The sequence below is a fragment of the Macaca mulatta genome, chromosome 1, assembly GCF_049350105.2.
Source record: "Macaca mulatta isolate MMU2019108-1 chromosome 1, T2T-MMU8v2.0, whole genome shotgun sequence".
NCBI classification, from domain to species: domain Eukaryota; kingdom Metazoa; phylum Chordata; class Mammalia; order Primates; family Cercopithecidae; genus Macaca; species Macaca mulatta.
In genome coordinates this window covers 50,667,833-50,695,242 of record NC_133406.1, presented here as the reverse complement: position 1 = coordinate 50,695,242, position 27,410 = coordinate 50,667,833, and the positions used below count along the sequence as shown (strand labels likewise).

At 35.1% G+C, this 27,410-nt stretch overlaps 1 protein-coding gene across 1 annotated transcript in view; it reads right to left on the bottom strand.

The window, feature by feature from the left end:
* Nucleotides 1-27,410, bottom strand: part of CDC73 (cell division cycle 73) — a 140,347-nt gene that overhangs the window by 102,812 nt on the left and 10,125 nt on the right. Inside the window, 7 exon segments of the mRNA NM_001260567.1 lie at nt 7,966-8,030; nt 10,044-10,122; nt 12,519-12,617; nt 17,892-18,108; nt 21,577-21,665; nt 24,152-24,204; nt 24,304-24,366. Coding sequence (NP_001247496.1) covers nt 7,966-8,030; nt 10,044-10,122; nt 12,519-12,617; nt 17,892-18,108; nt 21,577-21,665; nt 24,152-24,204; nt 24,304-24,366 — 665 coding nt within the window.

The following is a 27,410-nucleotide window of genomic DNA, read 5'->3' as shown; positions in this document are numbered from 1 at the left end:
ATTAAAAGATTAATCTGTGTTCAAAATAATAAAGAGAAATACAGAAAATAGAAACATTTGTATGTTAAAGAACAGTAGTGGTTAATCTAAAAATACAAGGAGAAGTGGGAAATTAAAAGTCATAAAATATGTTTAACACTGACAATAATTTTGTTAAAACTGAACTAGTTACACTGATGCAGGTAAATAGAAATTGGAATAAAAAGCTCTATTAAGTTGAAAGAAAACTAAAATCTTTGTGCAATTCTGAGAGTCATATATAACTACAGCATTATATACTAAACTATAAGAGAATATATGTAACCAAAATGATGTTTCATAGAATAAATTTTTATTATTTAACAAACTATATTTCCAAATTGGTTTCTATGTTTACTATTCTTACAAGGATCAATATTACAGCATTTTAAAACAAAATGATATCAAATTTATTATTAAAAATTACACAATGATTTCAAGATTACTCTGATACATGTGGCAACAATAACTTTCTTTCTAAAATAAATCTCAAGTGTTCTGTGATTGTGGCATGAACTCCATAGTCATTGGTAGAATAATTTTAAAAGTCATGTTACAGATATTAACTAAAACCTCTAATATGTTTTGGGTAAACTAATAGTTATTCTTTAACAAAATGCAAAGCTAAATTGAGTTCACTTATACAGGCTTACACAAAATCTATCAACCAGTGTGCAATGGATTTTCAATAAACCTCAGTTAAGATATATAAACTAAACCACATAAAAATAATCTTCGCTTTACATGTATTAAAATTCCCTGACATGAATTAGTATGTTGTTGCTGTAATTCATTTTTCTTGAAGTACATTAGCACCAAAATGCTACTAATGCTGACAAAATGTTAAGGTTAAATCAGATTCTAATACTTCTTACCACAAGGAAGGCATGAAATGATTTAATATTTACCCATCTAAATAAGTGTTCAGTCTAAATACTAGCCAATTAAAGAGTATATCTGTATTATTCAGTATAAAATGCTTACAAAATATTATATATGGTTAACATAAAAACATTTATGCAATAACTACAATCAATTCCATACTACAATCAAAAAGCAGTGAAAGGAGGCCGGGCACAGTGGCTCACGCCTGTAATCCGAGCACTCTGGGAGGCTGAGGCAGGCAGATCACGTGAGGTCAGGAGTTCGCGACCAGCCTGGCCAATGCAGTCTCTCCTAAAAATACAAAACCCCGTCTCTACTAAAAATACAAAAATTAGCCAGTCGTTGTGGTGCACACCTGTAATCCCAGCTACTTGGGAGGCTGAGGCAAGAGAATCACTTGAACCCAGAAGATGGAGGTTGCACTGAGCTGAGATCATGCCACTGCACTCCAGCCTTGGTGAGACAGTGAAACTCCGTCTCAAAAAAAAATAATAAAATAAAATAAATCTTTAAAGCAGCAGTGAAAAGGGCAATGCTAAACAAGCTATAACTGGATACATTTAAACCTCAAAACAAATCCCTAAGGAAGTTATATCACCTTTCTGATGAGAAAGCTGAAGCTTAATTTGCTATAACAAACAGGCCAACAAATCATAATAGAAAGTTCTCTCTTCTCCCTCCCTTACATTAAGACTTGGTCCAAATCTATAACCAGAACATTATCTGCCCCCCTCAAAAAAAGTTGGAAAAAATCACAAAGGGGAAAATTACTATGAAAGGGATATAAAGGATTTTTTATGAGTACCATTTGTTGAGCCTCTTTGTGCTAAAAGAGAAAAAAAATGGCCTATTCACTTTAGTGATGGCTTCTTAGAAAAGTCTATGAAAATGCATATCTAACAAAAAACTGTATACAACACATAATACGTTAATACGGAAGTATTACTTCATGTAACAGTAGGTATATAAACTTTCAAAACTTAAGGGATACAATGGACTATTATATACACGCTATTTTAATTTTTACATTTTGTAAACAGTTTTTACATATATAAAAAAACTAATGTGTCATTTAAGGGGTACACCTTTATACTGCTAGGCGGACACATGATAGAACCACTTTGTTCCCTGAAATATCAAAACAAGCACCAAGTTTTGAAAATTGCTTAAACTGTAATATAATATTCTCAAATAGAAAAATACGCCAGTCTAAACACAGAGTACAGAAGAAAACATTTTATAAAAGTAATATTCCTACTTATAATTCTGTAACTACATATTAAAATCCTGAACACTTTATATACTTTTCAGATGAAAGTTACTTAATTTTTTTTTTATTTTTAGAGACAGGGTCTCACTGCTTTGCACAGGCTGGTCTCAAACTCCTGGCCTCCAGCTATCCACCTGCCTCAGCTTCCCAAAGTGCTAGGATTATAGGCATGAGCTACCATGCCTGTCCAGAAAGTCAGTAACTTAAAATTAAAGAAATTACATTTCTTTCTATGTATGAGTCCTAACAGATGGAAAAAGCCAACCTAGTTATTACCCTCTTTATATAACTTATTTGCGGCTACTTTCTCTCAAAGGTAAAATGTCTCTGCTATAAGATAAACATACATAGCTGTTGCAAAAATATCCCAATTACTTGAAAGAAAAAAGACGATCATAACATTTATATAAACTAGTCTTCATAACTTTCAATGAAAATTGTATCATTAACAATACTAAATACATATATTACATATATTAATAAATATAATAAATTACAAGTACAATAAAGCTATATAGTTGCCGACATTTACACATACATCCAACTGAGTTTACAGAATCATAAATTAATAATACAAGTAGCTACCATTTGTTAAGCCTCTTTGTACTAAGCATTTTATACAGTGTCTCCTTTAATCTTCAACAATACTATGACGTAAGTTCTATTATATATATTATAAAATAAAAACAAAATAACTGATAGAAAGATTAAATAACTTCCTCAACTTCACAAGCAGGAGAATGAATGGTAGAACTGAAAATCAAAGCCAGCACTGACTTCAAAGCCTCATATTTGTTGTATTTCCAACTGATTAACTTATCTTTAACAAACTGGTACTGCCTCTAGAGCAGGAATTTCAAACCGGATGGCCAAAACAATCTATAGATATAGTAGAAATAAGTAAAGAAGGCTAAATAAAAGATAACAAAGTAATAAGGCCTGTGGCAATCTAGAGAAAACCTCTTATCTAGAGGAGGTAGCTCCTGCTCAGGTGGATGTGGCTGTTGCCATGTGAGACTACAGACCCAGTACCCATTCATGCCAGATAGATTTTAAGGAAGCTGGAAATGCAGACTGTTCATGTGACAAGCTCTAATTTGTAAATGGTGGTGAGTAAGATAAAAATTTAAATTACAATGGATGCCTAATAAAACGTTATCTGTGGCCACATTTAGACTGGCAAAATGAATGACTCCAGAAGTAAGCTAAAATGCTTCTGGATGATCTACGTTACCATCTTCTTCTTCCTGCCTGTTCATAAATATACTGCCTGTTCATAATATTTATGAACAGGCAGGAAGAAGAAAAAGAAACTTTCCTACAAGCATCCTAAAAATATACATAATAACCAGTCTTCTTTCAAATCTTTCTACTCCCCATGCTCTCCCCATCACAGGGCTTTTACTCCTGCTTTTTGTTCACTGTTCCTAAAATGTGTTTTCCTGTCATCACCAAGTTAAATCTTACACAAACTTCTGATCTTATTCAAGCATTAACTCCTTAATGAAGTATTCTAACTCCTGCAACAAATCCAATTTTAGGCTCTTGTTGCACAATATACCTCTAATACTTGGCATAGTCACAATTTTATAGTATGACTAATGTGTCCCTCCCCAACCAGATCATTAAGTCCATAAGAACATGTCTGGTTTTGTTCATCGTTGATGTCCCAGCACTCGACACACTGCAAGGCACACAGCATGCACTCAAGAAATACTTGCTAAAGGAAAGAGGAAGAAGAGGAAATAGAGCCCTAAGGAAGACAGCTTTTAAAAATTCTCCATTATCTGCAGGGCTGAACTCTACACTCAACTCCAGAACATTACTGCTACTACAGCACTCTCGTAACAATTCAAGCAGAGATGAACAAATTAATCAACAACCAAATGGGAATGAAGAAAGCTTTATAAAACAGTGGTGGGGTGGGGAAGGTGCTAATGTATGTGTTCCTGCTTTTAAGAATATAACCTGGTTGACAGCCTGAGATTCTGCATCCTCCTGAGAATTGATGGTGATAATATTACACCTCTAACAAACTGTATAAAACTACCTAAGTTTACTCACTATCAAAAAAATTGTTCCCCAAAACATACTTATTGTAACAACGATGATGACTATTGGAATAAATTCAAGCAAAGATCTTAAAGGAAACCTTTTAATCTCTATAATTGCAGGGTGTGAGATGCTTCCTCAAAAATGAAGACAGTAAAGGTAATCAAGAGTCAATGATACTCACTAAGAACAAATAGAGGTTAGAGTTTGTAACCCTTCCAGTTAAATATGAACAGGCTAGACAGGTTAAAATGAAGTGGTTCTCAATGCAACCACCAAATCCTTATTAATAAGAGTGAACTGTGATCACCATCTTCTAATTCTCCAGTGGAACCATAAATTGGTTCCTTGCTACTATACAACTAACAAAAACAGGTCTTCATCATATTCTCTCATTTACTATACAATAAAAACTTTGTCAAGTGACATTCTTTGTCTAATATGACCCTTTCACAAAACGAAACCATGAAAATATATTGTTATTTCCCCCAATGAATGGTTTCTACCTCCACATAATTCTGAGATAGCTTTACTTAACCTGATTCTATGAAACACTAGTTCTTTCCAAGAATACTCCCTAGGTGTTAGGGTAGGGGCAAACTCAGCGGGTTAAATAAGCTTAGAAAGACTGCATATTCTTCCAATTTAGATACTCATACATTAAAAACAATGAGATTCGTGAACCACAAAATCTGTTTAATATAGTGGAGTTTTTTTGTTTGTTTTTGAGACAGAGTCTCACTCTGTCACCCAGACTGGACTGCAGTGGCTTAATCTTGGCTCACTGCAGCCTCCGCCTCCTGAGTTCAAGCAATTCTCCTACCTCAGCCTCCAGAGTAGCTGGGATTACAGGTGTGCGCCACCACGTCCTGGCTAATTTTTGTATTTTTAGTAGATGGGGTTTTGCCACATTAACCAAGCTGGTCTTGAACTCCTGGCCTCAAGTGATCTGCCTGCCTTGGCCTCCAAAGTGCTGGGATTACAGGCATGAGCCACTGCGCCTGGCCTAACCTAGTGTTTCTTAAATATTATAGAACCCAAGTAACAAATTTGGGGAAAAAGCTCCAAACTGGGAAAAGTTCTCTATCAAATCAACAATTTCATGGCTTGGGCCTCTGGAATCTTTACTGTGAAACATATTTCATGGCCTAAGTCAAAAGTTAACCAGAAAACCAACTATACAAATTTGTAACTTTAAAGATACCTGGGTTTCTGTTGCCATAAGTTTGAATAATTCTTATTTTCATAAAATATTATCAAAGCACTCTCCCTGGGGCCTTTACTTGTATAAAAACTTTCACTACTTCATGATTCTTATGAAATGTGATTACCAAAACATATATCCTTCTCTATAAAATATATAGGAAATAATCTATCTGCATAAAAATATTCTAGCTGTCTGCATAATTTAGTCTTGCATGTATCAGAAATCTGATGTTTAACTTAAAAGATACATAGATTGATTCTAATTTTACTAACTATGTATATTAACCAGGCATATCAAAACATTGGAGAACAATGGCAGCAAAAATGAACTATACATAAATTAGAAAGGAAGTTACATCTGGGCAGCAAAGCCTTTTAACATGTATTTAACATCCTTGTATGTCTGGGTGGATACTATAATGGAGAAACTTTCTTGACTGGAGAATAAGGTAGAAAGTTGGTACAACTCACGAGCTCACAAATAGGTAGTAATTCCAAAGCAGAAAAGAAGAGAAAAAAATATTAAATTGGAAACGTAAGTCTGAGACACAACTTAAAAATAATTATCTGAGAACTTCAAAGCTTTCAAGTTCAAATTTCTCTAGGTATTAATTCTAATAACTGCATAAATCAGATCACAAACACCACAGATATTCAAACTGGGTATTAATATAACTATCAGCAATTTAACCATTTTTAGTCTTTCTGTTGCATTCCTACACAATGCTTTTTTCATGATTATTCTTTAAAAATGACACAGCATGAATTTGCTTAAATTCACCTCTCTTTTTCAGCATACTTCAGTACATTGCTTAAATTCACCTGTCTTTGTATTTAGCACAGTCTCTGATGATGTAACAGAATCATGTCATTCTCATACTGATCAATGAAGAAGCTATCCTTAAATTTTAGAAAACCTGCTCTGTACAAAGGACCACTATAAAAACCATCACAGATTTTACTATTTGCAAAGAAGCTCAGATAATAAAACCATTTCATGGCATTTCAGAGCTACAGGGATGGATGAGAAAAGCAAAGACAACAATAACAAAAATAACAAAAAACTTACTTTGATGGCTCCCCAAGGATAACAACTTCATTCTACGACTAATTCACTTAGGGAATGATCAGCGGGCAAGTCCTGTCGCACTTAGGGAAATGATTAGTAGGCAAGTTCTGTTCCCAAGATGTCAATAACCAAATCATGTAAGAATTTAAAACTAAATCTTTAGCCATGAATTATATATTGAAGTCAGGAAGAACCAGGCAGACTGCATAAGATAGGAGTATCTAATCCCTCATGACTTTTGCCCTAATTCTCTAAACTCTAACAACACTGGCCGCCTTGCTGTTGCCCAACTGGACCTCAGTCTTGATCTCTGCCTTGACGCAGAGGAATGCAATCCAAGTCTCTGCTCAACTGTTACCTCCTGAGAGAAGTATCTCTGACTTCTCATCTAAACAAGCCTCATCTGATTTATTCACAGCTGTATGACCAGCAACAAGGACAGGATCCGACACAAATGCTCAATAAGTACTTCTTCAATGAATTCATTAATCTACATATAATTTAATAATACAGAAACAAAGAAACAAATCTGATGACAATTTAAAAACAAGTATATTAACAAAACATCTGATATCCAATCCCAATTTGAAGTCCAGAAAAAAACAGACTTAAAATCAGATCTCTATACTTGCTATTGGCTTTTGGAAATGAGTGAGTAAAACATGAAAAATTTCACGTAGGTATAAAGTTATATGTTAGTTCTGAGGAATCACAGCACTTATATAATGATTCCATGTTACATAGAGTCCATAAAGATCTGATGATTCACAAGCAAAGACAAAAGTTTGGTTATTAGTGTCTTAAGTATACTCTATTTAATACACATCATAGTATTTTAAAAGTATAATCTAGAATATAAACAAAAGTATAAAAGGTATAACGATCTAGAATATAAATATGCAAAATGAGATTACTAGAATCCAATCCAATCATTAACTAAATAAAAATTAAAAGTGTTAAATATGGCTTGGTCAGAATATATAGAAATAACCATTTTTAGGAGGTTAAAAAAAGAAAGTTTGCTAAACGTGAACCAAAGGCTTATATTCACAGATACCCAAGTATTTAGTTCTGTTAATTACATACTCTGTAAGCATTATAATCACTATAATCCATCTCTTTAAAGAGCGTAAGACATTACATTTTTAAAAACAAAGAATATTATGCCAAAAAGCTCTCCCAAACTGACCTCCTAACTTAATGGCTTTAAATACTGACGAGGTGGCACTGCCCTACTTGCAAGTTAATCGAATCAGCTTTTGTTTACATATATTCAACTTAGTTTGAAGGAAAAGAAACACGAAACAGGATACCCATGAATCAATACACCACACAGATCAATCAGCACAAGTGATCAACAAAGAAAAATGTTTGAAATAAAAAATATAAGAGAATATTTTCTTCAACATGTGCTACTCACATAAAATCCCTGGAACAAAAGAAATCTACAGCCAAATTAACTTACCGTTACAGATTTCAGTGTCATACCATGGTAGGTTCCCATAGTGTCAATTTTGAAGCCTTCCGTTTCTATGAAAAAAAGAGGCTTACTGTTAAGATTTTATAGATCATGTATCTTATGACCTATAACAAATCTAAAGTAATAATCTACATTGAATGTCATGGTTCAATAGTATAACAAAGCCTTGAATCTACTATGTAAAATTAAATTCCATATTTGTGAAGATAAAAACTTTAGAAAGGACACTAGGGTAAAAAATACTAATATATTAAATACAGACCAGCAAGCCTATTGTGTAGAAGCTGGTTAAGACTATCTCTGCAATTACGTTCAAAAATTAGATTGAATACTTTATAACCCCCAAATTACTTACTACTAATACTCAATGACAGTACCATTAAAAGCACCTAATACCATGAGAAGACCCAAAGTTATAAAAAGTAGTGTTCCAAAGTTTCAGTCATAGGCATATACTTATTTTTATATACATACATACATATATATACACACACACATTTTTTTTTTTCTTTTGAGATAGGGTCTCACTCTTGTCACCTAGCCTGGAATACAGTGGCACAATCTCAGTTCACTGCAACCTCTTCTCCCATCCCTCCTCCGCAGGTTCAAGCAATCCTCCCACCTCAGCCTCCTGAGTAGCTAGGACCACTGGCATGCACCACTGTACCCAGCTATTTTTTTGTATTTTTGGTAGAGATGGGGTCTTGCCATCTTGGTCAGGCTGGTCACAAAGTACTGAACTCAAGTAATCCTCCTGCCTCCACCTCCAAAAGTGCTGGGATTACAGGTGTGAGCCACAGCAATCAACCATATTATATATTTTATAGACAGCAGTGTTGTAAATAATGATTGGAGTGCCAGGACAGAATCCCAATATGCCTTTCTGCAAAGGCAAATATTTTACATACTGCGAGCCTTAAAATCTCTGTCACAACTACCCAATTCTGTATCTGTAGCGCAAAAACAGAATAAACAATATATGTGATCAAATGGGGACAACCCAATTTGGCCCATGGAGGGTTATATTTAGTTTCGGAGATGTAATTTACCAACCTCTGCTTTATATAATTCATTCCCCAAGAAAAACATTGAATATTATAACGAAAGAATGGACGTAGTCTTTCTATGGCACATATCCAGTGCATGCCTTTATCAACTAAATGAAGTCAGCACACAAAATTCATTGCATCAAGGCAACATATCATTTAAAAAAAACTTAAGATTTCAGATTATGCATAAAAATATCATTAACTTCCAGCTGCTTCTACTTAATATTTTCATGAATCAAGTCATGATGAATGAAGATTCCAAGAGGAAGTTACACTGACATTAGTCTCACCTCACAACTGCAGAAATGGTTCACTATTGCATTAGCCACAATATCACGTAGACCATCACAAAATAAGTCCTCCCATCATTGCTCAAAATCTGTTTCCAAGTTCTCAATGCACATACACATTTATAACTTGAGAAACATGACTTAACACATAAAATCTCTACTTTATATAAAAACAAAAGCAGTATGAATAACAGCAAACATTTATAGATAATTTACTTACCTATCAGATACTATTCTGGGAACTTAGTATTTATTAACCAGTCCAATACTCACAATAACCATAAGAGACAGGTACTATAGTAATATTTTAATTACACACAGGAGAAAACTAAGGCAGAATGCAGTTAAAGTAACATTAAAATTCACACAAAAATTTAATATGACATAAGCTATCTGGATCCAGAATCCATGCTATTAACCAAGGGTTGGCCAACTTTTTTCTGTAAAGGGCTAAATAATATTTTTAGGCTTTGTAGGCTACACAGTCTCTACTGAAACAATTTTATACTGATGTCACAAAGCCAAAGCAGCCATATATAAAATACATAAATGAATGAGTGTGGCTGTGTCCCAACAAAATGTTATTTATGAAAAATTGCAGTGAGTAAGATCTGGTCTGTAGACATTACTTTGCCAACCCTTGCCCTACCCAAACATCAGCCCATACTGTCTCTCAAGTTCAACACAACCACAGTAAGGGGAAGATAAGAATTAAGCAACTTGCCTTCTTTTCCTTTGAATCTTTCCTGATCGTATCTGTTATAGGCAGCTGGGATAGGCTGTTTGGTGCGCAAAGTAGGATCCTGTAAAAAAATTAATTATGAGTTATTTGTTAGTATTTTTAAACATCACTTATTTAATGTGCTGGAGTGCAGTAGTGTGACCATGGCTCACTGCAGCCAAGACCTCCTGGGCCCAAGTGATCCTCCCCGCTCAGCCTTCCAAGTAGCTGGGACCACAGGCATGTACCACCACACTCAGCTAATTTTTTTTCTTTAATTTTTTTATAGAGACAAAGTTTCACCACGCTGCTCAAGCTGGTTTTGAATCCTAGCCTCAGGTGATCGACCTCAGTCTCCCAAAGTGCTAGGATTACAGGTATGAGCCACTATACCTGGCTAAAGTATCTTTATGACCTAATACTCTTCCTTCCAATAATAATTGTTTTAACAAAACAAAACAAAAAACCCTTAAATTCAAAGTATGTTGAGTTTAGTTTTAGAGACTTTTAGCTGAATTATCCACCAAACTATTAATCCTTAAATAAACATGAAAGCCATGATGATTAATCCATTATAAACAGAGTAAGACTGAAGTAAGAGGTATCCTTTTTAAAATAATTAGAAAAGGCTGTTAGTCTAATGATGCATTATTTAATCACAAATACTTTATCAAAACTCACAATGTTTAACAAACTAAAAACACATATTTAACAATATTCTCAAAGCTACTTGGAAAATTCATGAAGACTGAAATACTTTTCATTTTATTACAATAGGATTCTATATCAAATATTATGCCAAATATACTTATCAATACCTATCAAGAATGATAAATAGACGCTTACTTCACACTAGGCATATACTTCTATAGTCAAGGGCCAAACATTAAAACCTTCAAGTATTCTAACGATTATATAAATATACAGAAAGAATATTCAGTCACAAATGGTAGAACTGTTTTAAGGTTTGACATGTTTCCTATCAACTGCTATTCGAAATGTCAACCAATTCATAATTCTAAGTACCCTGTGCTTTGCCATCATAGCTCTTACTTCACTACCTTTAAAAAAAAAAAAAAAAAAACATCTAATAAGTAAGGAACTGCTGAGGGATCTAGGTTACATGGTCATTATGAGAATCTAACTAAACCCTAATGATCTGAGGTGGAACAGTTTCATTCCAAAACCCTCCCCCAATTCGTGAAAAAACTGTCTTCCACGAAACTGGTCCCTGGTGCCAAAAAGGTTAGGGACTGCTGTATTAGACTACAAGCTCAAAGAAAGTAGGGACTATAATCTTTCTCATTATTGTATCTCAGGATCACTAGCAGACTGTCTAATAGTAGGCACTTAAGTACTTGATGGAGAATCAACTAAAAGTATTTATCTAATTATCAACAAAAGTCTACCATCTTTAAAAGTTAAATTCCAACAATTTCATGAGCAAATAAAACTACTACAAAGTAGTTGCAAAGGCTGTATTAGTACTCTAATACATTTCAATATGCCTTTTAAAACCTGACATAGTTTTAAAAATATAGAAGATTCTTTGACAGGCTGAGGCAGGCAGATCACCTGAGATTAGAAGTTCAAGACCAGCCTGGCCAACATGATGAAACCCCATCTCTACTAAAAATACAAAAATTAGCCAGGCATGGTGGCATGTGCCTGTAATCCCAGCTACTTGGGAGGCTGAGGCAGAAGAATCACTGGAACCCAGGAGGTAGAGGTTGCAGTGAGCCAAGATCAGGCCAGTGACTCAGGCCTGGCAAAACAGAGTGAGACTCTATCTCAAAAAAAAATTTTTTTTAATAAATTTTCTATTTATAGAATCTTCTATTTTCTATTGCAGAAAACAAACAATTTCATTTGTGTTTTGTTCCTTTGTTGAATCATATGAAAATAGCTGGAAGGATTTTCAACAAAATTAGAGTATGTTTGAATTTAAATACAGGCTGTATGTCATACATGAAATTTACTTTGGGAGGGTCTTAAATGGCATTTCAAAGAGAAGGCAGTCAACTCTCAGAGCAGCTGAAATGGAGGCACAATTAAAGGAAAGTATGGCTGGTGACCAGGAGAAATACATTCACCAAGGTGTAACAGATATAATGTCAAAAAGAACCCCAAACTGGGAGGTAACAGAGATTTATGTTATTAACAATGGTTAGTGATTGTCCCAAGCAACAATGAGTAGGCCAGCCACAGTTTACTTAAAATAAATAAAGGTTTTCCTTAATTAACCTTTTTCAGACTCTGACCCAGGTATATTAAGAATTACTGCTGTGGTTAAGAATTACTGCTGAAGTAAGTAACTTTTAATGCTGGGAAGGGCTTTCAAATCTTTCAGATATTCTGAAGCAGCAAAAGGTTTAGAATCCACTGATTTTAAAATGTGAAGATGTCTTCAATGTTACTACACTGCAATGTAAGTGGCAACTTCATTAAAATTACTGTAAAGCAGTAAAGCATTCTTACCACAGGTGCTGCATTTGGGGCTGGTCGCTGTTCAGGTGCACGCCCTTCTTCTCTGGCTTTTACAGATTGAAGAATTGCAAAAATGTTCTTGGAAAAATTCTAAAATATAAATGGATTTTAATTAAGCCCACTTTAAATATACAATAGTAAATTTACTTAATAAATAATTTAAGACTAAGTTATCTTCCTATCAATTCTTCCCTACTATATATGTCATAATAAGGTACCATTATTATACACAAATGTAAAAATCAGCCACTAAGATATTCATCCAGAGACTGATTATTGTAAATCCCATGGTATTCATCATTTTCGTTTTACTTAAACTGCTACAAATGTATTCATATATTTCATATTCGGCATCTGTTCAAATATAAAAACAGAAAACAAGTAAAAATCTAAATAAGGCCAGGCGCAGTGGCTCACGCCTGTAATCTCAGCACTTTGGGAAGCCAAGGCGGGTGGATCACGAGGTCAGGAGATCAGGGCCATTCTGGCTAACATGGTGAAACTCTGTCTCTACCAAAACTACAAAAAATTAGCCGGGTGTGGTGGCAGGCACCTGTAGTCCCAGCTACTCGGGAGGGTGAGGCAGGGGAATGGCATGAATCTGGGAGGTGGAGCTTGCAGTGAGCCATGATAAAGTTGGAAAGTACAAGTACAAATGCTCTTCGACTTATGATGCAATTACATGCTGATCAAAAGTCAACACAGCTAACTAATCTGACTACTTTTTCCTTCAAGAAACAGTCTTCCTTCATGCTACAGATTGAATGTCTCCTCTAAAACTCATGTCGAAATTTTACTCCATTGTAATAGTATTAGGAGGTGGAGACTTTAAGAGGTGATTAGGTAGGTCATAAGGGCTCCACCCTTACGAATGGATTAATGTTGTTATTGCAAAAGTGGGCTCAGATTCCCAATATAAGAAGTTTGGCCCCATTTCTCTCTGTGTCTCATTTGCTTGCTTGCTTGCTTCTGCCTTCTGCCATGAAATGACCCTCACCAGATGCCACTGCTATGCTCTTGGATTTCCCAGCCTACAGAAATGTGAGAAATTTCTTGTCTTCACAAATTACCCAGTCTGTGATATCCACAGCAGCAGAAAACAGACAAAGACACTTGGCCTCTGAGATGCTACTCTCTCTTGGTTTTACCCCTAATGTCTGACAGTTCCTTTGGGGCTCTTCTTATGCTGCCTATCAATCGCTTAACATTTGAAGGAATATGTAGTAAGAATCTACTCTAAGCCAAATACCTTGCTTGGCACTTGGGTACAATCATGATCAAAAAAGACATGGTCACTGCCCTCATGAACCTCAAATACAACATAATTTCTCTTCTTTAAACAAAGCATTCTGTTTCCTTGGCTTGTACCACTCTTCCCACCTTATCCCTTTCACCTCTCTCACTAGGTTTTATTCTTTAGGTGTCACTCCTCTTTACTCTCAATTAAGTTAACTGCCCTTGCTGGGTGTCTGCCCTACAATGTACCTAATAATTACTGCTTATTTAATTTTGACTTCTGCTAAAGAGTGTAACTTCTGTGAGAGCTAAGACCAATGCACCTCCGGTCAGTGCTTAGCACTGGCCTAGTTTGTAGATGTTAAATACTATACAAATAAATATGTATATAAAATGAGAGGCTGCTTGAAACATCACTATTATCACTATATCAGTTGCAGTGCTAACTAATTCCTATAATTCTCTGGAGCAGCAAATATAAGTCTCAGGACCCCTTTGCACTCTTACAAATTACTGAGGACCCCAAAGAGCTTTAAGTTTGTGTGAATTACAGTATCTATTGAATTAAAGATTAAAACTGAAAAAAATTTAAATTCTTTTAAAAATAAGAAGACAAGATTTCATGTAAACATAATAGCATATTTCATGAAAAATCACTTTTCAAAATGCATAAAGGTAATGACAAGAAACAGTGGCAGGTTTTTAATTTTTGCAAATTTCCTTAATCTCTGGCTTAATAGAAGACAGCTATATTCTCAGATAGGCTTCTACATTCAACATTCACTGTGCTCTCTTATTTGGTCAAAGAATACAGAGAAAACGTATCCTCACACAAACAGTTGGAAAAGGGAAGAACATTCTAGTAGTTTTTCAGGTAACTGTGGATAGTCTTCTTTGATATCATACCATAATGCAATAAATGGTTCTTAAAGGTTAATGCAACATGGAAACCACATCCATAAACTTTTTGTATAGGTACTTTAAAATCCATCAGTCTCTCTTGCACTTTAAATGAACTTTTTACCCATGTATGATTTGTGACAGCATTCACTGGTCATCTGGAAAATATCAGTCACTGAATTATGCACATTTTCCAAATATTAACATGGTTAATTATACAGTATCAACAAACTATACTTGTTAATATTATTTGTAAAAGACTCACTAGAAGACTTTAAGAACTAGAAAATTGCTTGTTTCTTTACTTATGGGTAGAAAAAGGATCAGAAAAGTGTTATGGTGACAGCAGCATAAAGAAACTTCCCAAAATTCTAATTTTCTCATGAAAGCTCTCATTTTATCATTGGCAACAAATACTATCAGTTGCTTTCCTTAAAGGAACATATTTATTTCCTTCACTTTCAAAAAAAAAAAAATCTGCCAAATAACCAAGTCTGAATAACACTCTAATAAAAAAATGTTGATTCAGTTCATACTTCATACAATGGCACAAGTCTCTTGATGAGAATAACCATCATGTTTGCAGAAGTGCTTTCTACATTCCAATTTCATCACACAAAATATTAAAAAGACATACTTGAGGGTCAAGATTTAACAAAATTCATAAATTTTAAAAACATCATCAAGGACATTAGTGAGTAAAGAACACAATGGCTACCAGTAAAGTTAAGTGCCATTGCCTTGATTCACACCAAGACCAGCAGTTTTACCAACCATTGATTTTGCGCCATCACTGCAAAGGTCAATACAGTGAAAAATGCACATAAAATCTTAGTCTTATTATAAAAATAGTTGGAAATATATGAAAAGCAAATCTCACTACTTTAAAAATAAAGAGATATTAATCAATATTATCATCAATCTGCTATGTAGTAGAATTACAGGTGATTAACATCTTCCTTCTAGTAATATCCTTTTATCAGTTTTTCAACGATGAACATACACTAATTTATATATGTTTATATACATTTCTCTTCAGATGGTATAAATCTTTCACCTAATTTATGTAAGTTTAAAAGTGTGTTTTCTAAATGGCATTATAAAATCAAGTTGCTTTATTTGGGGTCCTTGAAAAAAATAACATATTTATACTTCTCATGAAATCTTTTTTTTTTTTTTTTTTAGACAGAGTCTTACTCTGTCACCCAGGCTAGAGTGCAATGGCACAATCTCAGCTCATTGTAACTTCCACCTCCCAGGTTCAAGCGATTCTCCTGGCTCAGCCTCCTGGGTAGCTGGGATTACAAGAGCACGCCACCATGCCCAGCTAATTTTTGTGTTTTTAGTAGAGACGGGGTTTCACCATGTTGTCCAGGTTGGAACTGAACTCCTGACCTCAACTGGTCTACCTGCCTTGACTTCCCAAAGTGCTGGGATTACAGGCGTGAGCCACCGCACCCAGCCTCTCATGAATCTTCAACCCAACTTTTGTTCCTGAAACTCAAAAAATAAGAAAGCCCTGATAACTAGTAATAATGAAGGTCTATCTAAAATCCACAAGGCTTTAAGTATCTAGAGTATTTTTTTTATTCTCACCTGCCTAAGAGTATTTTTAGAGTGTACCTGATAAAAACAATACACAGACTATCAAAGTATTTTTTTAAATGCTAATAATACTCATTTACGCAAGCCGAGCTACAATTCTTTTATTAACTTACTTTTTAAAAGATATAGTGGTACCAACAATATTAAATCAGTAAGTTTAGAAAGGATGGTACAATCCTGCCACCTAGAGCTCAAAGAAAATTGTTCACCTCAATTACTTGAAAAAGTAATGTCTGGTCTAAAAGTTAGGTAGGGTATATCACCTGTTTTTATTCCTCTACTATGAGTTTGAGATTTTTTGATTTGAATGAACACTGGTGGATCAACATAAGTCACAATATTACTCAAGTATTAGCCATACTAGACAGTGAAAATCAGTATCAACAAATCATTTTATTGTAAAGAGCAAAAATGGAAGTTCACTCACATCCTCAGATTTCTCTACAATTCTAAGCTCTGGAGAATGATTCTTAAACTTAACCTTAGGTACTTTGTAAAACAAGTCAAAGTACAAAAGAAAAAGAAATGATTATTTTCTTCATATACTCTTTTCATAACTTTACTTCTACTAAAATAGCAATGTAAATTGAAGGCTAAAATCCCAAAATTCTACAACCAAAACCAATTTGCCTAAAACTGTGTTAAATTTCCGTTTCACAAGTAACCTTGCACACTTCAACATTCTTACTAGATCATCACTATTAACGAGTGTGCATCAGTGGAGAAAACATTTAAGAGAAAATTGAGGCACTGAAGAGGAAAAGACAAATGAAAGTAAGTACATAAATCAGGGTAAATGCATCCTCTTTTTGGAGATCCATGAAAATACTGGACATTCAAGTATTTCAGATTTTTATCTTTCAAAATATAAAGTGCATATCTCCTTTAACCAGCAATTTGTTTCCAAGAATTAATCCTTTGTCTATATACACATAAATACACAAAGGTATATGTACAACAATGTTTTCTGATGCATTATTCATAACGGTGAAAAGGAAGCAAGGGAAGGAGGAAGAGAGGGAAACAGGAGGAGAAAGAGAGGAAGGCAGAGGGAGGTAGAGAGAAGAAAGGAAGGCCAGAGAAAGGGAGAAAAATCGCACCCTCTTTGGAGCAAAAACAAAAGAAAACAATTTCCACTAACAGGGAACAAATGAAAAAACTGCTATACCCACACAACAGAATATAGTGTATAAAATATACTCAATAAATGTTTGCTACAGATTTCCATAAGTTCTCTACTATGTGGGAAAAAAATGATGGCATTAATAACCAGAGAACTTGTCATCAATATTATTCCTTGTTTATTAGGTTTAAGCAAAAATGACTCAACAGGAAAACCAGACCATTCTTTGATTTGCAAATCATGTTTCAGGTGAAGGAGCTTGTATTTTGATTCCTACTTTTTCATCAGCATCTCTGATGAATAACAACCATATTCAAGAATGGAATGGTAAAAATCACCATCTGGAAATCTACATTATTAGTGAGCTCTCAAAGAGATAAAACTTGAAACTTCCACCTAAGAGCAAACTTTAACCAATTCTATAACCACAGATTAAACACACACACACACTCTCTCTCTCTCGATCTCTCTCACTCCAATGAATGAGTAAAATAAATTACCTTTCCTGTGCTTTGTAAGATGGTTGTTCGTGTCCTCCATACTCTCTCTCTGCTGACAATATCTCGGGTCACATCTACCTCAGCATCCACAAAACTCCTCTGTTTAAGGGCAGTTATGTCATCATCTAGATCAGTCTTGATAGTAGATCTTTTCTTAGCCATAATTTTGGCTTTGATTGCAGCAATTTTTTCCACTGACATAGCTTCAGATAAAGACCTAAAAGCAATTTCTTTTTTAAATTTTCACAGCAAGGATTCCCGGAGTGTATCATAAATATATTTTGTTACATTTATAAATTTCTGTTAAAAACACTTTAAGGGCAATAATTAAGGTTTTCTTATCTGTAAGACTGACTTGCTATTCTGCAATTACAATAAAATTTTTATAAAGAATTTATGTCAAGATACTACACTGAGAGCAAATTAGTAATTTCTTAGAAGTGTCAGTGCAACAAAATTCTTGATGGTTTTTCATCTCTTCACCGCAAAAAAGCAGGACTCATTAATATAGGTGCTTTTCTTTGTATTTTTTCTGTCTATAGAAATTACACACACACACAGAGGCCACTTTGGAAGGGGGTAAAAAATCCATCCTACAGAAAGTTCAAAGCCTAGGTTTTCCTTGAAATTTATTTCAAGGTTTCAAACTTGTATGCCATAGTGCAGAACATAATTAAGTGACAGGCTTTTATGTCACAAAAACATACTCCTTTAATCTCTGGAAGATAAAACCGTATTTTATTTTATACAGTTTCCTTTTTCTTCCCTTTCCTTGATTTTCAAATAGGCAAAATAGTAAAAAGAGACTATGTTTGCAGAAATATGAAAAAAGACTTAACACTGAAAGTATACATGTCATAAAACGATAATCTTAAGCAAAGTATCTTTTATCATGTAAAACGAGAAAAAGAATTAAAAAGTGTTTGGGTACCTTAATAACAGTAGACAAAAATATTACTTTAGTCACAAGATGAAAATCTTGAATTATGTTTACACAAAATCTGGAAAAAGGATGAAAATCCCTGCAGGTTTAAATACAGTAGTATTATATAGTATTCTAATTTTATTTAGATTAGGTATGAAGGTACTTTATAGTAGTGCTCATATGCACCTGGCATTTGATGCATTTTGTGTAATACTGTGCAGATTTCCCTTAAAATCTAAAGCACACCAGCATACCTTAAGCCAAATTCAAATACAGTACTCCACTGTTTGGCTTTCCAGTTTCAGTCACCCGCTATCAACCACAGTCCAAAATATTAAATGGAAAATTCCAGAAATAAATAATTCGTAAGTTTTAAATTATGTGCCATGCTCAGTAGCTTGTTGAAATCTTGTACTGTCCTGCCTGGGACACTTGCCTGGGATATCCAGACATGAATGATCCTTTTGTCCAATGTATCGATACTGTACACACTACCTGCCCAGTAGTCGCTTAATAGCCATCTTGGTTATCAGATTGACAATGGCAGCATCAAAGTACTTAGGTTCAAGTAGCCCTTATTTTACCTAATAATGGCCCCAAAACACAAGAGTAGTGACGCTAGCAATTCGCATATGCCACTCCCAAAGTGCTTCCCTTAAATGACAAGGTGACCTTGGGATTCCTTGGCTGGAGTTCAGGACTATCCGAGGTTTCAGGCACCCACTGGAGGTCTTGGAACATATCCCCGGAAGGTGGCTGGGTGACCACTGTACTTCTCCAAACTATAATCAAGCCTCCAATGGACTTTGAAACATAGAACTTCTACTTACAGCCAAGATGAAGTACCAGAGACTAGACTAACCCTCCAGCCTTTAAATAACCAGTCAAAATACATAAAACAATGGTTTACTAGATGCTAGATATCAAGCAATGAAGGACAGTAATTCCCTAACAAATGAGAAACAAACAAGGTAAGCCCTATGACTGCCTCAGCTTATTGCCTTGTAAGTTTCCAAGACATGGCCTTGGACAGAATAATTAGACAGAATAATGCCTAGTGGCCACACAAGGTGAAGAATAGTGCCTGTTCCACTAGCCAGAATGAAACCTCATGTTCATGAGGTATTACGTACTCAGAATGGTCTTGCCTCAGTGGGTGGGGAATAATTACCCTAGCAGACCAATGTTCAGATAAGTTAAAATCAAGACCAAAACTGTTTCCAAGAGATTTAACTGTGTCCCAAAAAAAGCTAAAGACGATGTGGGGAAATATAACAATATCTAGCACTCGACAAGGTAAAAAGTATACACAATGTTTGGTGTGCAATCAAAGATCACATGACATGTAATAAAGCAGGAAAATGTAATAAAGCAGACATGTAATAAAGCAGAATTAAGAGAAATATCAATTAATCTCAAGGCATGAAAATAATTACAAGAACTATGTTCTATATTTCAACAAGCTAAATAAAAAGATAAAGTAGGTATGTTTTTTAAAAAACAGCAAAACATACAAAAATTAGCCGGGTGTGGTGGCATATGCCTGTAATCCCAGCCACTCGGGAGGCTGAGGCAGGAGAATCGCTTGAACCCGGGAGGCGGAAGTTGCAGTGAGCCGAGATCACGCCATTGCACTCCAGCCTGGGTCACAAGAGCCAAACTCCATCTCAAAAAAAAAAGAGCAAAACAAACTTGAGATGAAAACTACAACGTTGGAGACTAAACACGCATGGGATTACAGAAAAAAAAATTAAGTAAAGTTGAAAACACAACAGAAACTATCCAAAAAGAACTCAAAAAAGACTATAACAGACAGAAAATGAATTCAAAAAAAGAAAAGAACATAAGTGAACTGTCAAAGAAAAAAATATTAAAGTTCAGCCAGGCGCGGTGGCTCACGCCTGTAATCCCAGCACTTTGGGAGGCCAAGGCGGGTGGATCACGAGGTCAGGAGTTTGAGACCAGCCTGGCCAACATGGTGAAAACATCGTCTCTACTAAAAGTAGCCGGGCATTGTGGCAGGTGCCTGTAATCCCAGCTACTTGGGAGGCTGAGGCAGGAGAATCGCTTGAAACCAGAAGGCGGAGGCTGCAGTGAGTCAAGATCGCACCACTGCACTCTAGCCTGGGCGAAAGAGCGAAAATCTATCTCCAAAAAAACAAAAATTAAAGTTCAATACAACAGAAACGATCCAAAAATAATTCAAAAAAGAATATAAACAGACAGAAAAGAATCCAAAAAAAGAAAAAAACGTAAGTGAGCTGTCAAACAACTTCAAGTAGAGTCTGAGTAGTCGGAATCCAGAAAAATGAAAACATTTTTAAAAAGTGAAGAAACTATGCCCATCCATTTATGTATTGTCTATGGCTGCTTTCCCTACACCACATAAGCTCAGTAGTTTCAAGAGACCATACTACCTTCAAAGCTAAAAATATTTAATATGTGGCACTTTCCAGAAAAAGTTTGCTGACCTCTGCTGTACATAATCAATAAGAGATAACATAAAATGAATTTCTCAACTTAGAAAGCAATTTTTAAAAAGAAAGACCAACATGGTAATAGAATCAAGAAGACTTTTCAAAAAGCATGATAAACACATTAACTTCCAATCCCCACACATACTCTTATGAACTAAGAGCACAGAGGCATACAATGAATCCAAGAGGTAAACATAAATGTTGGGAGCATTTTAATATTCCTTTTCCTTATACCTTTACATATATCTAAACTACCTACTTTCTACTTAAAAACAATTCTTACCTAATCTGTTCGGTCTGTACAATCCCTTCTTTGTGACCCTCCAAACGGGCAGCCAATCTCTCTTTATCAAGGCGCACACACTCTTCATCCTGGAAATAACCACTGGTTAAGGCATTTTAAATTTTTATTTAACTTTTGAGAAGAAAAAACACTACATATAACTTTTCCTTACCAAATTTCCTACCTCTACAATTCTAGGTACCAGTGTCTTTAGGCCAACTTCAAGACTAAAACTTTTAGCTACCAAAAGATAGTAACAATAAATGTACGTTGAATCTAAAGACTGGAATCATCTAATAGCTTAAGAAAAACTTGCTTAGCCACTTTTTTCTTTATGATTAAGTGTTCTTCCCATATCATAGCTGATTTTCTTCAGAAAGACACAACAAATAAATTCATCTTTTTGAGAAAGTTAATAACCAAATGTTATGACAAGCCTTCACCAAAGTCAAAAATTTCATTTTGGCATCTCCATTTTTTTTTCTTCTGTTGCTACAGGTCCTGAATCCATTAGCACTAATCAAAATGCTTTAAAGGAAAACCTTAAAGATTTTCAAAGGATGATCCTTAGAACGTTAGAAACTTCCAACTAAATGCCTCATGGGCCACTTCAAGATCTTGTCTGAAATTCAACCCTGGTAGCTCAGCTTTTATCTAATTCACATATTATGATGTCAAGTAAAACTTAGTCTGAAAAGCAAGTGGTTAAAAACAAAACAAAATCTGGTAACCCTGATTTAGTTTAATGTTCACATTCAACAAATAACAAAACTGAGGACCAGAGTCAATGACTATGACTAACAGAATACAAAACTGTATAAAAAGCATCAGCATACTCCAGAGATCCAAAAAGGTGCTGGGCTCCAATTCATGTCCTATTATGAATCTACCATGTAAAAATCTTAAAATGAATACGTCGGCTGAAATAAATGCAAAAATATTTTGGCAAATGCATCCAACTTTTTCACATGCAATAAAGATATAGCCCAGATTACTCAAATTCCTCACGAAACTACCAATTTTAAAGACAACTGCGGCCTAGATTTTTATCAAATCAGAAACTCTGCCCTCAGTTTCTCTTTCCTAGTACAGTTCCTTACAGGTCCTCAAAAGACATACACTGAACTGAAAACAAATGCTGAAAACCGTAGCTGTTTATGTAACACATTTCAACCCTACAAATGATTTGAAAAAAAAATGTATTATGCCATTTCCTGCTGATTTTTTAAGTTACTGGAATCCCAGGAAACTAGGACTTCTGCCACATTGAATTTTTTCAAACAGACTGTGGTGTTCAGATTGTTTCAAATAAATGGCATCCCTTGAGCTGGGTGCAGTGGCTCATGGCAGTAATCCCAGCACTTTGGGAGGCCGAGGTGGGCAGATTGCTTGAGGCCAGGAATTTGAGATCAAATAAATGGTATCCCTAAATTCATACACACTGTTTAACCACAGGTCACAATCTCCTTTCATATAAGGGGAAATATTCAGTTTTACTACCACAAAATTTATACCTAGTGGAATGGCTAGAAACCAGACTGCCAAGGTTCCAACTGGTTCTTCAAACCTCAGCAATTCACTTACTCTGTCTGAGCCTATTCGCTCATAGATGACATGCATGGTTCTACCAACTTAATGAGTTCTGGGAGTACTGTGCATATCATCTATGAGCAAATCAGATTACATGAGTTAATACATATAAAGTACTTAGAATAACACATAGCATAGAGCAGTAACAATGAATCAATTATCATTCTCTTAAAAAATATCAGATCCATGTCTCAGAATATCCTTAATTAAAATTACATTAAAGTAGTAGGTACTTCGTGTTCGCAGCTCTGAGCAGTAAAGCAAGTACCCATAACACATTGTTTCAAAGGTAGGCAAACTACATCCCAAAGACCAATTCTTGCCCGCCATCTGTTTTCTGAAGTTTTTTATAGAAACATAGCCACATCTGTTCATTTATGTATTGTCTATGAGTGCTTTCACACTACAATATTAAATAGTTGCAACATAAACTATATGGCCCATGAAGCTTAAAATATTTACTATCTGGCCTTTCATAAAGAAAGTCTGTATTTTAAAAACCCTGTCTCTATTTGGAAAAAAAAAAAAAAAATTAGCCAGGCATGGTGGCAGGCACCTGCAGTCCCAACTGCTCGGAGGCTGAGGTGGGGGGATCACTCGAGCCCCGGAGGTCGAGGCTACAGTAAGCTATGATGACACCACTGTACTCCAGCCCGAGTGACAGAGAAAGATTTTGCCTTAAAAAAAAAAAAAAAAAAGAAAGAAAGAAAAGAAAGGAAAAAGAATTCTGACCCTTGAGCCAATGTTCTTCAATAAGAATATAAAAGCAAAGAAAATAAAATGATTTGTCCATCACATAGCTTGCATGTGTGAGAGCTTAAAACTATAGCTTGAGTTACTTATTAATCAATTGTTCTTTCTACCACAAAAATTTTTCCCAGAAAAACAGCTTCTCAAGTTACTGCAATCAAAGAATCTTTGTTACTACAGAATCCCGATTTCAATAAGAATATAAATAAAATTGTTTAAAATCAAGTTTCTTTACCTCAATTCGTGGTTTCTTTGCTTCTGCTAAAACTTCATCTGCAGCTCGTTTGACTATAAAAGAAAGAGAACTTATTTATTATTTATAATAAATAAATGTGTAGTTTGGAATGGGTTTCTGAAAGTTCAATATAAACATGCAACAAGACATACCTTGAGTAGATCGCTGAAGACCTATTTCTAAGGGAGCGCTTCTGTCTATACTTGCCGATGTTGCTGAAGATATAAAAAGATTCATGTAAGGATTACTATTTCAACATACATATTGGGTATTATTACAAGTGAAATGCTTTAAGTTTTTTATATACTTCTATATGGTGATTTTCTCTCGGTAAAAAGTTCAGTTTTAAAACAGCTCTGCAAAAACATTTTATTAAAAGACTAATCTATACTACAAAGTCTCTAAGAGGACAAACTATTTTTACCAATTCAGCTTACAAATTACTGAGATGATCTGACTGAAATTAGTTGCTTCAAAGTATATGCTCCAACATCATAACATTGATACCTAAAAAGGTATCTCTAAACATAAATAAGTAAATACATAAACATATATACACAAACATATATATGGGCAAGATTTTCTTAAAGTTAGCATTCACCCTAAACATGCAATTTTCATTTATTCACAACTGGTAAAAACTAAATTACTTTTAAAATTAAATTAATTTTTGAATGGCTCAACAAAAAGGAGTATACCTGTCCCTATTCACCTAGTTCCCACCACCCTATGCAGCCAACTAGTCTCTTACATATCCTTCTAGAATTTCTTTCTGTAGATAGAAGAAATACGAAATTATTTTTACCCTTTTTAATACGAAAGGTGACATACTAAACATACTGTTCTAAACCGTTTTCTTTTTTACCTAACAACTTATCTCCCATATCCCTCTAGATCAGTAAGTAGAGCATTTCCTTAACTTTTTTTTGCGATGGATTCTCGCTCTGACACCCAGGCTGGAGTGCAGTGGCGATCTCAGCTCACTGCAAGCTCCGCCTCCCAGGTTCACGCCATTCTCCTGCCTCAGCCTCCAGAGTAGCTGGGACTACAGGCACATGCCACCACGCCCGGCTAATTTTTTTGTATTTTTAATAGAGACGGGGTTTCACCATGTTAGCCAGAGTGGTCTCCATCTCCTGACCCTGTGATCAACCCACCTTGGCCTCCCCAAGTGCTGGGATTACAGGCGTGAGCCACCGCGTCAGGCCCTCCTTAACTCTTTTTTTTATAGTTACTGAGTACTCTACTGTATGGCCTAACTACAATTTATTTCACTAGGTCCCTGTTGACGAGCTGTTCAATTTTAGTCTTCTGTCATTACAAACAATGGCACAATATATTAATACAAAGTCATGTCATATATTTTCATAAATATATAAATGTACATATATATACACATATATATACACACACACACACATATATAATGGCAAGATTTTTTTAAAGTTAGCATTCACCAGCAGGGCGTGGTGGCTCACGCCTGTAATCTCAGCACTTTGGGAGGCTGAGGCAGGTGGATCACGAGGTCAGGAGATCGAGACCATCCTGGCTAACACCGTAAAACCCTGTCTCTGCTAAAAAAAATACAAAACATTAGCCGGGTGTGGCGGTGGGCGCCTGTAGTCCCAGCTACTTGGGAGGCTGAGGCAGGAGAATGGCATGAACCCGGGAGGCAGAGCTTGCAGTGAGCTGAGACTGCGCCACTGCACTCCAGCCTGGGCAACAGAGCGAGACTCCGTCCCAAAAAAATAAGTAAATAAAAATAAATAAAATAAAATAAAGTTAGCATTCGCCCTACACGTGTAATTTTTAGTTATTCACAACTGGTAAACAAAAGCTAAACAAAATATACCTCTAGGATAAAGTTCTAGACACAGGATTTATTTCTATGTTAAATTTGTAATGTTAGACTGCTGCCAATTCTTCAGTGGGAGTGTAGTGGTGTACTGACTAACATTATAACCGACAATATAGTAGAATATCTGTTTTCTCACTGCTCCACCAGACCACATTATCAAATTTATAGATTTTTGTCTATCAGTTAAAAAAAAAATCCTATCTCTGTATAGTTCAAATTTGCAATTCTCTTACTATAAATGAAATTAAGCATTTTTCATGATTTTATCACCTTTTCTGTGAATTTATGACATAATCCACAGAGTGGTCTTTTATGCATAAAGTTCTAAGACCCTTCATATATTAGTGAGATTAGCCCTTTATCTGTGATGAGTTGAAATATTAATATATTTTCCCAGTGTGTCATGTCTTTTGTTTTTTATAGTACAGAACTTTACTACTTTTATCAGCTTGTAACTGAATAATCCCACCTTTCTCCCATTGACCTGACATGTCTCTTTACTAACATGTTAAATTCACATATAGATTTCTCATCTAACAGATAAAGTTGTTTTATTAGTGTATCTATTCATTTAGTTTTTTTTTAATTATCAGGGTTTTAAGTTCTCTAGAATGACTAGCCTTTTCTCAATGCTCTTCTACAAATTTTTAGGATGCTTACTTTTGCCAATGAACTTTAGAATTACCTTGTCTAGTTCTACTCCTATCTCAAGAAAAACCAGAGATTCTTACTGAGACCATGTTAAATGTATAAATTAAGAACTAACGTCTTTACCTGTTAGTCTTCCTAAGAATACAGTCTTAATATTTGCTCAACCTTTTCATTAAACTATTAAATTAACAGTCGTTAAAAAGTAGCAAAGCAATATGCTTAGTGACTAAATTTGTCCTATAGAAACTAAAGGAAATGACATATGTGGATACAGGGCAACTCTACTTTTGATTCTAAAAAGAAAAACCATTTGCTCTGAAGCGCTTCCCCAAAACTAGCCTATTTATCAGGCTCGCCTGTGACGCTTAAGAATAGAGAATCTTAGACTTTATACCACATCTTCTGAGGCCAAAAATAAACAAACAAACAAACACACACACTATTTTCAAACCATATGAACCATCATTTAAAAAGTTAGAGAAACACTGCTCCAAAGAATCAAATTTGCTTTGATTTAAAAAAAAAAATGGCTGGGCGCAGTGGCTCATGCCTGCAATCCCAACACTTTGGGAGGCCAAGGAAGGAGGACTGCTTGAGTCCAAGACTTCAAGACCAGCCTGAACGATGTAGTGAGACCCCATCTCTGAAAGAAAAATAAAAATAAAAAAGTTTCTTCTATCCTTCCCAACTCTATCCTCTTCACAGAATTGAGACTCCCTCTTCAATACTGCTGGATTCTAAACTTTTGTG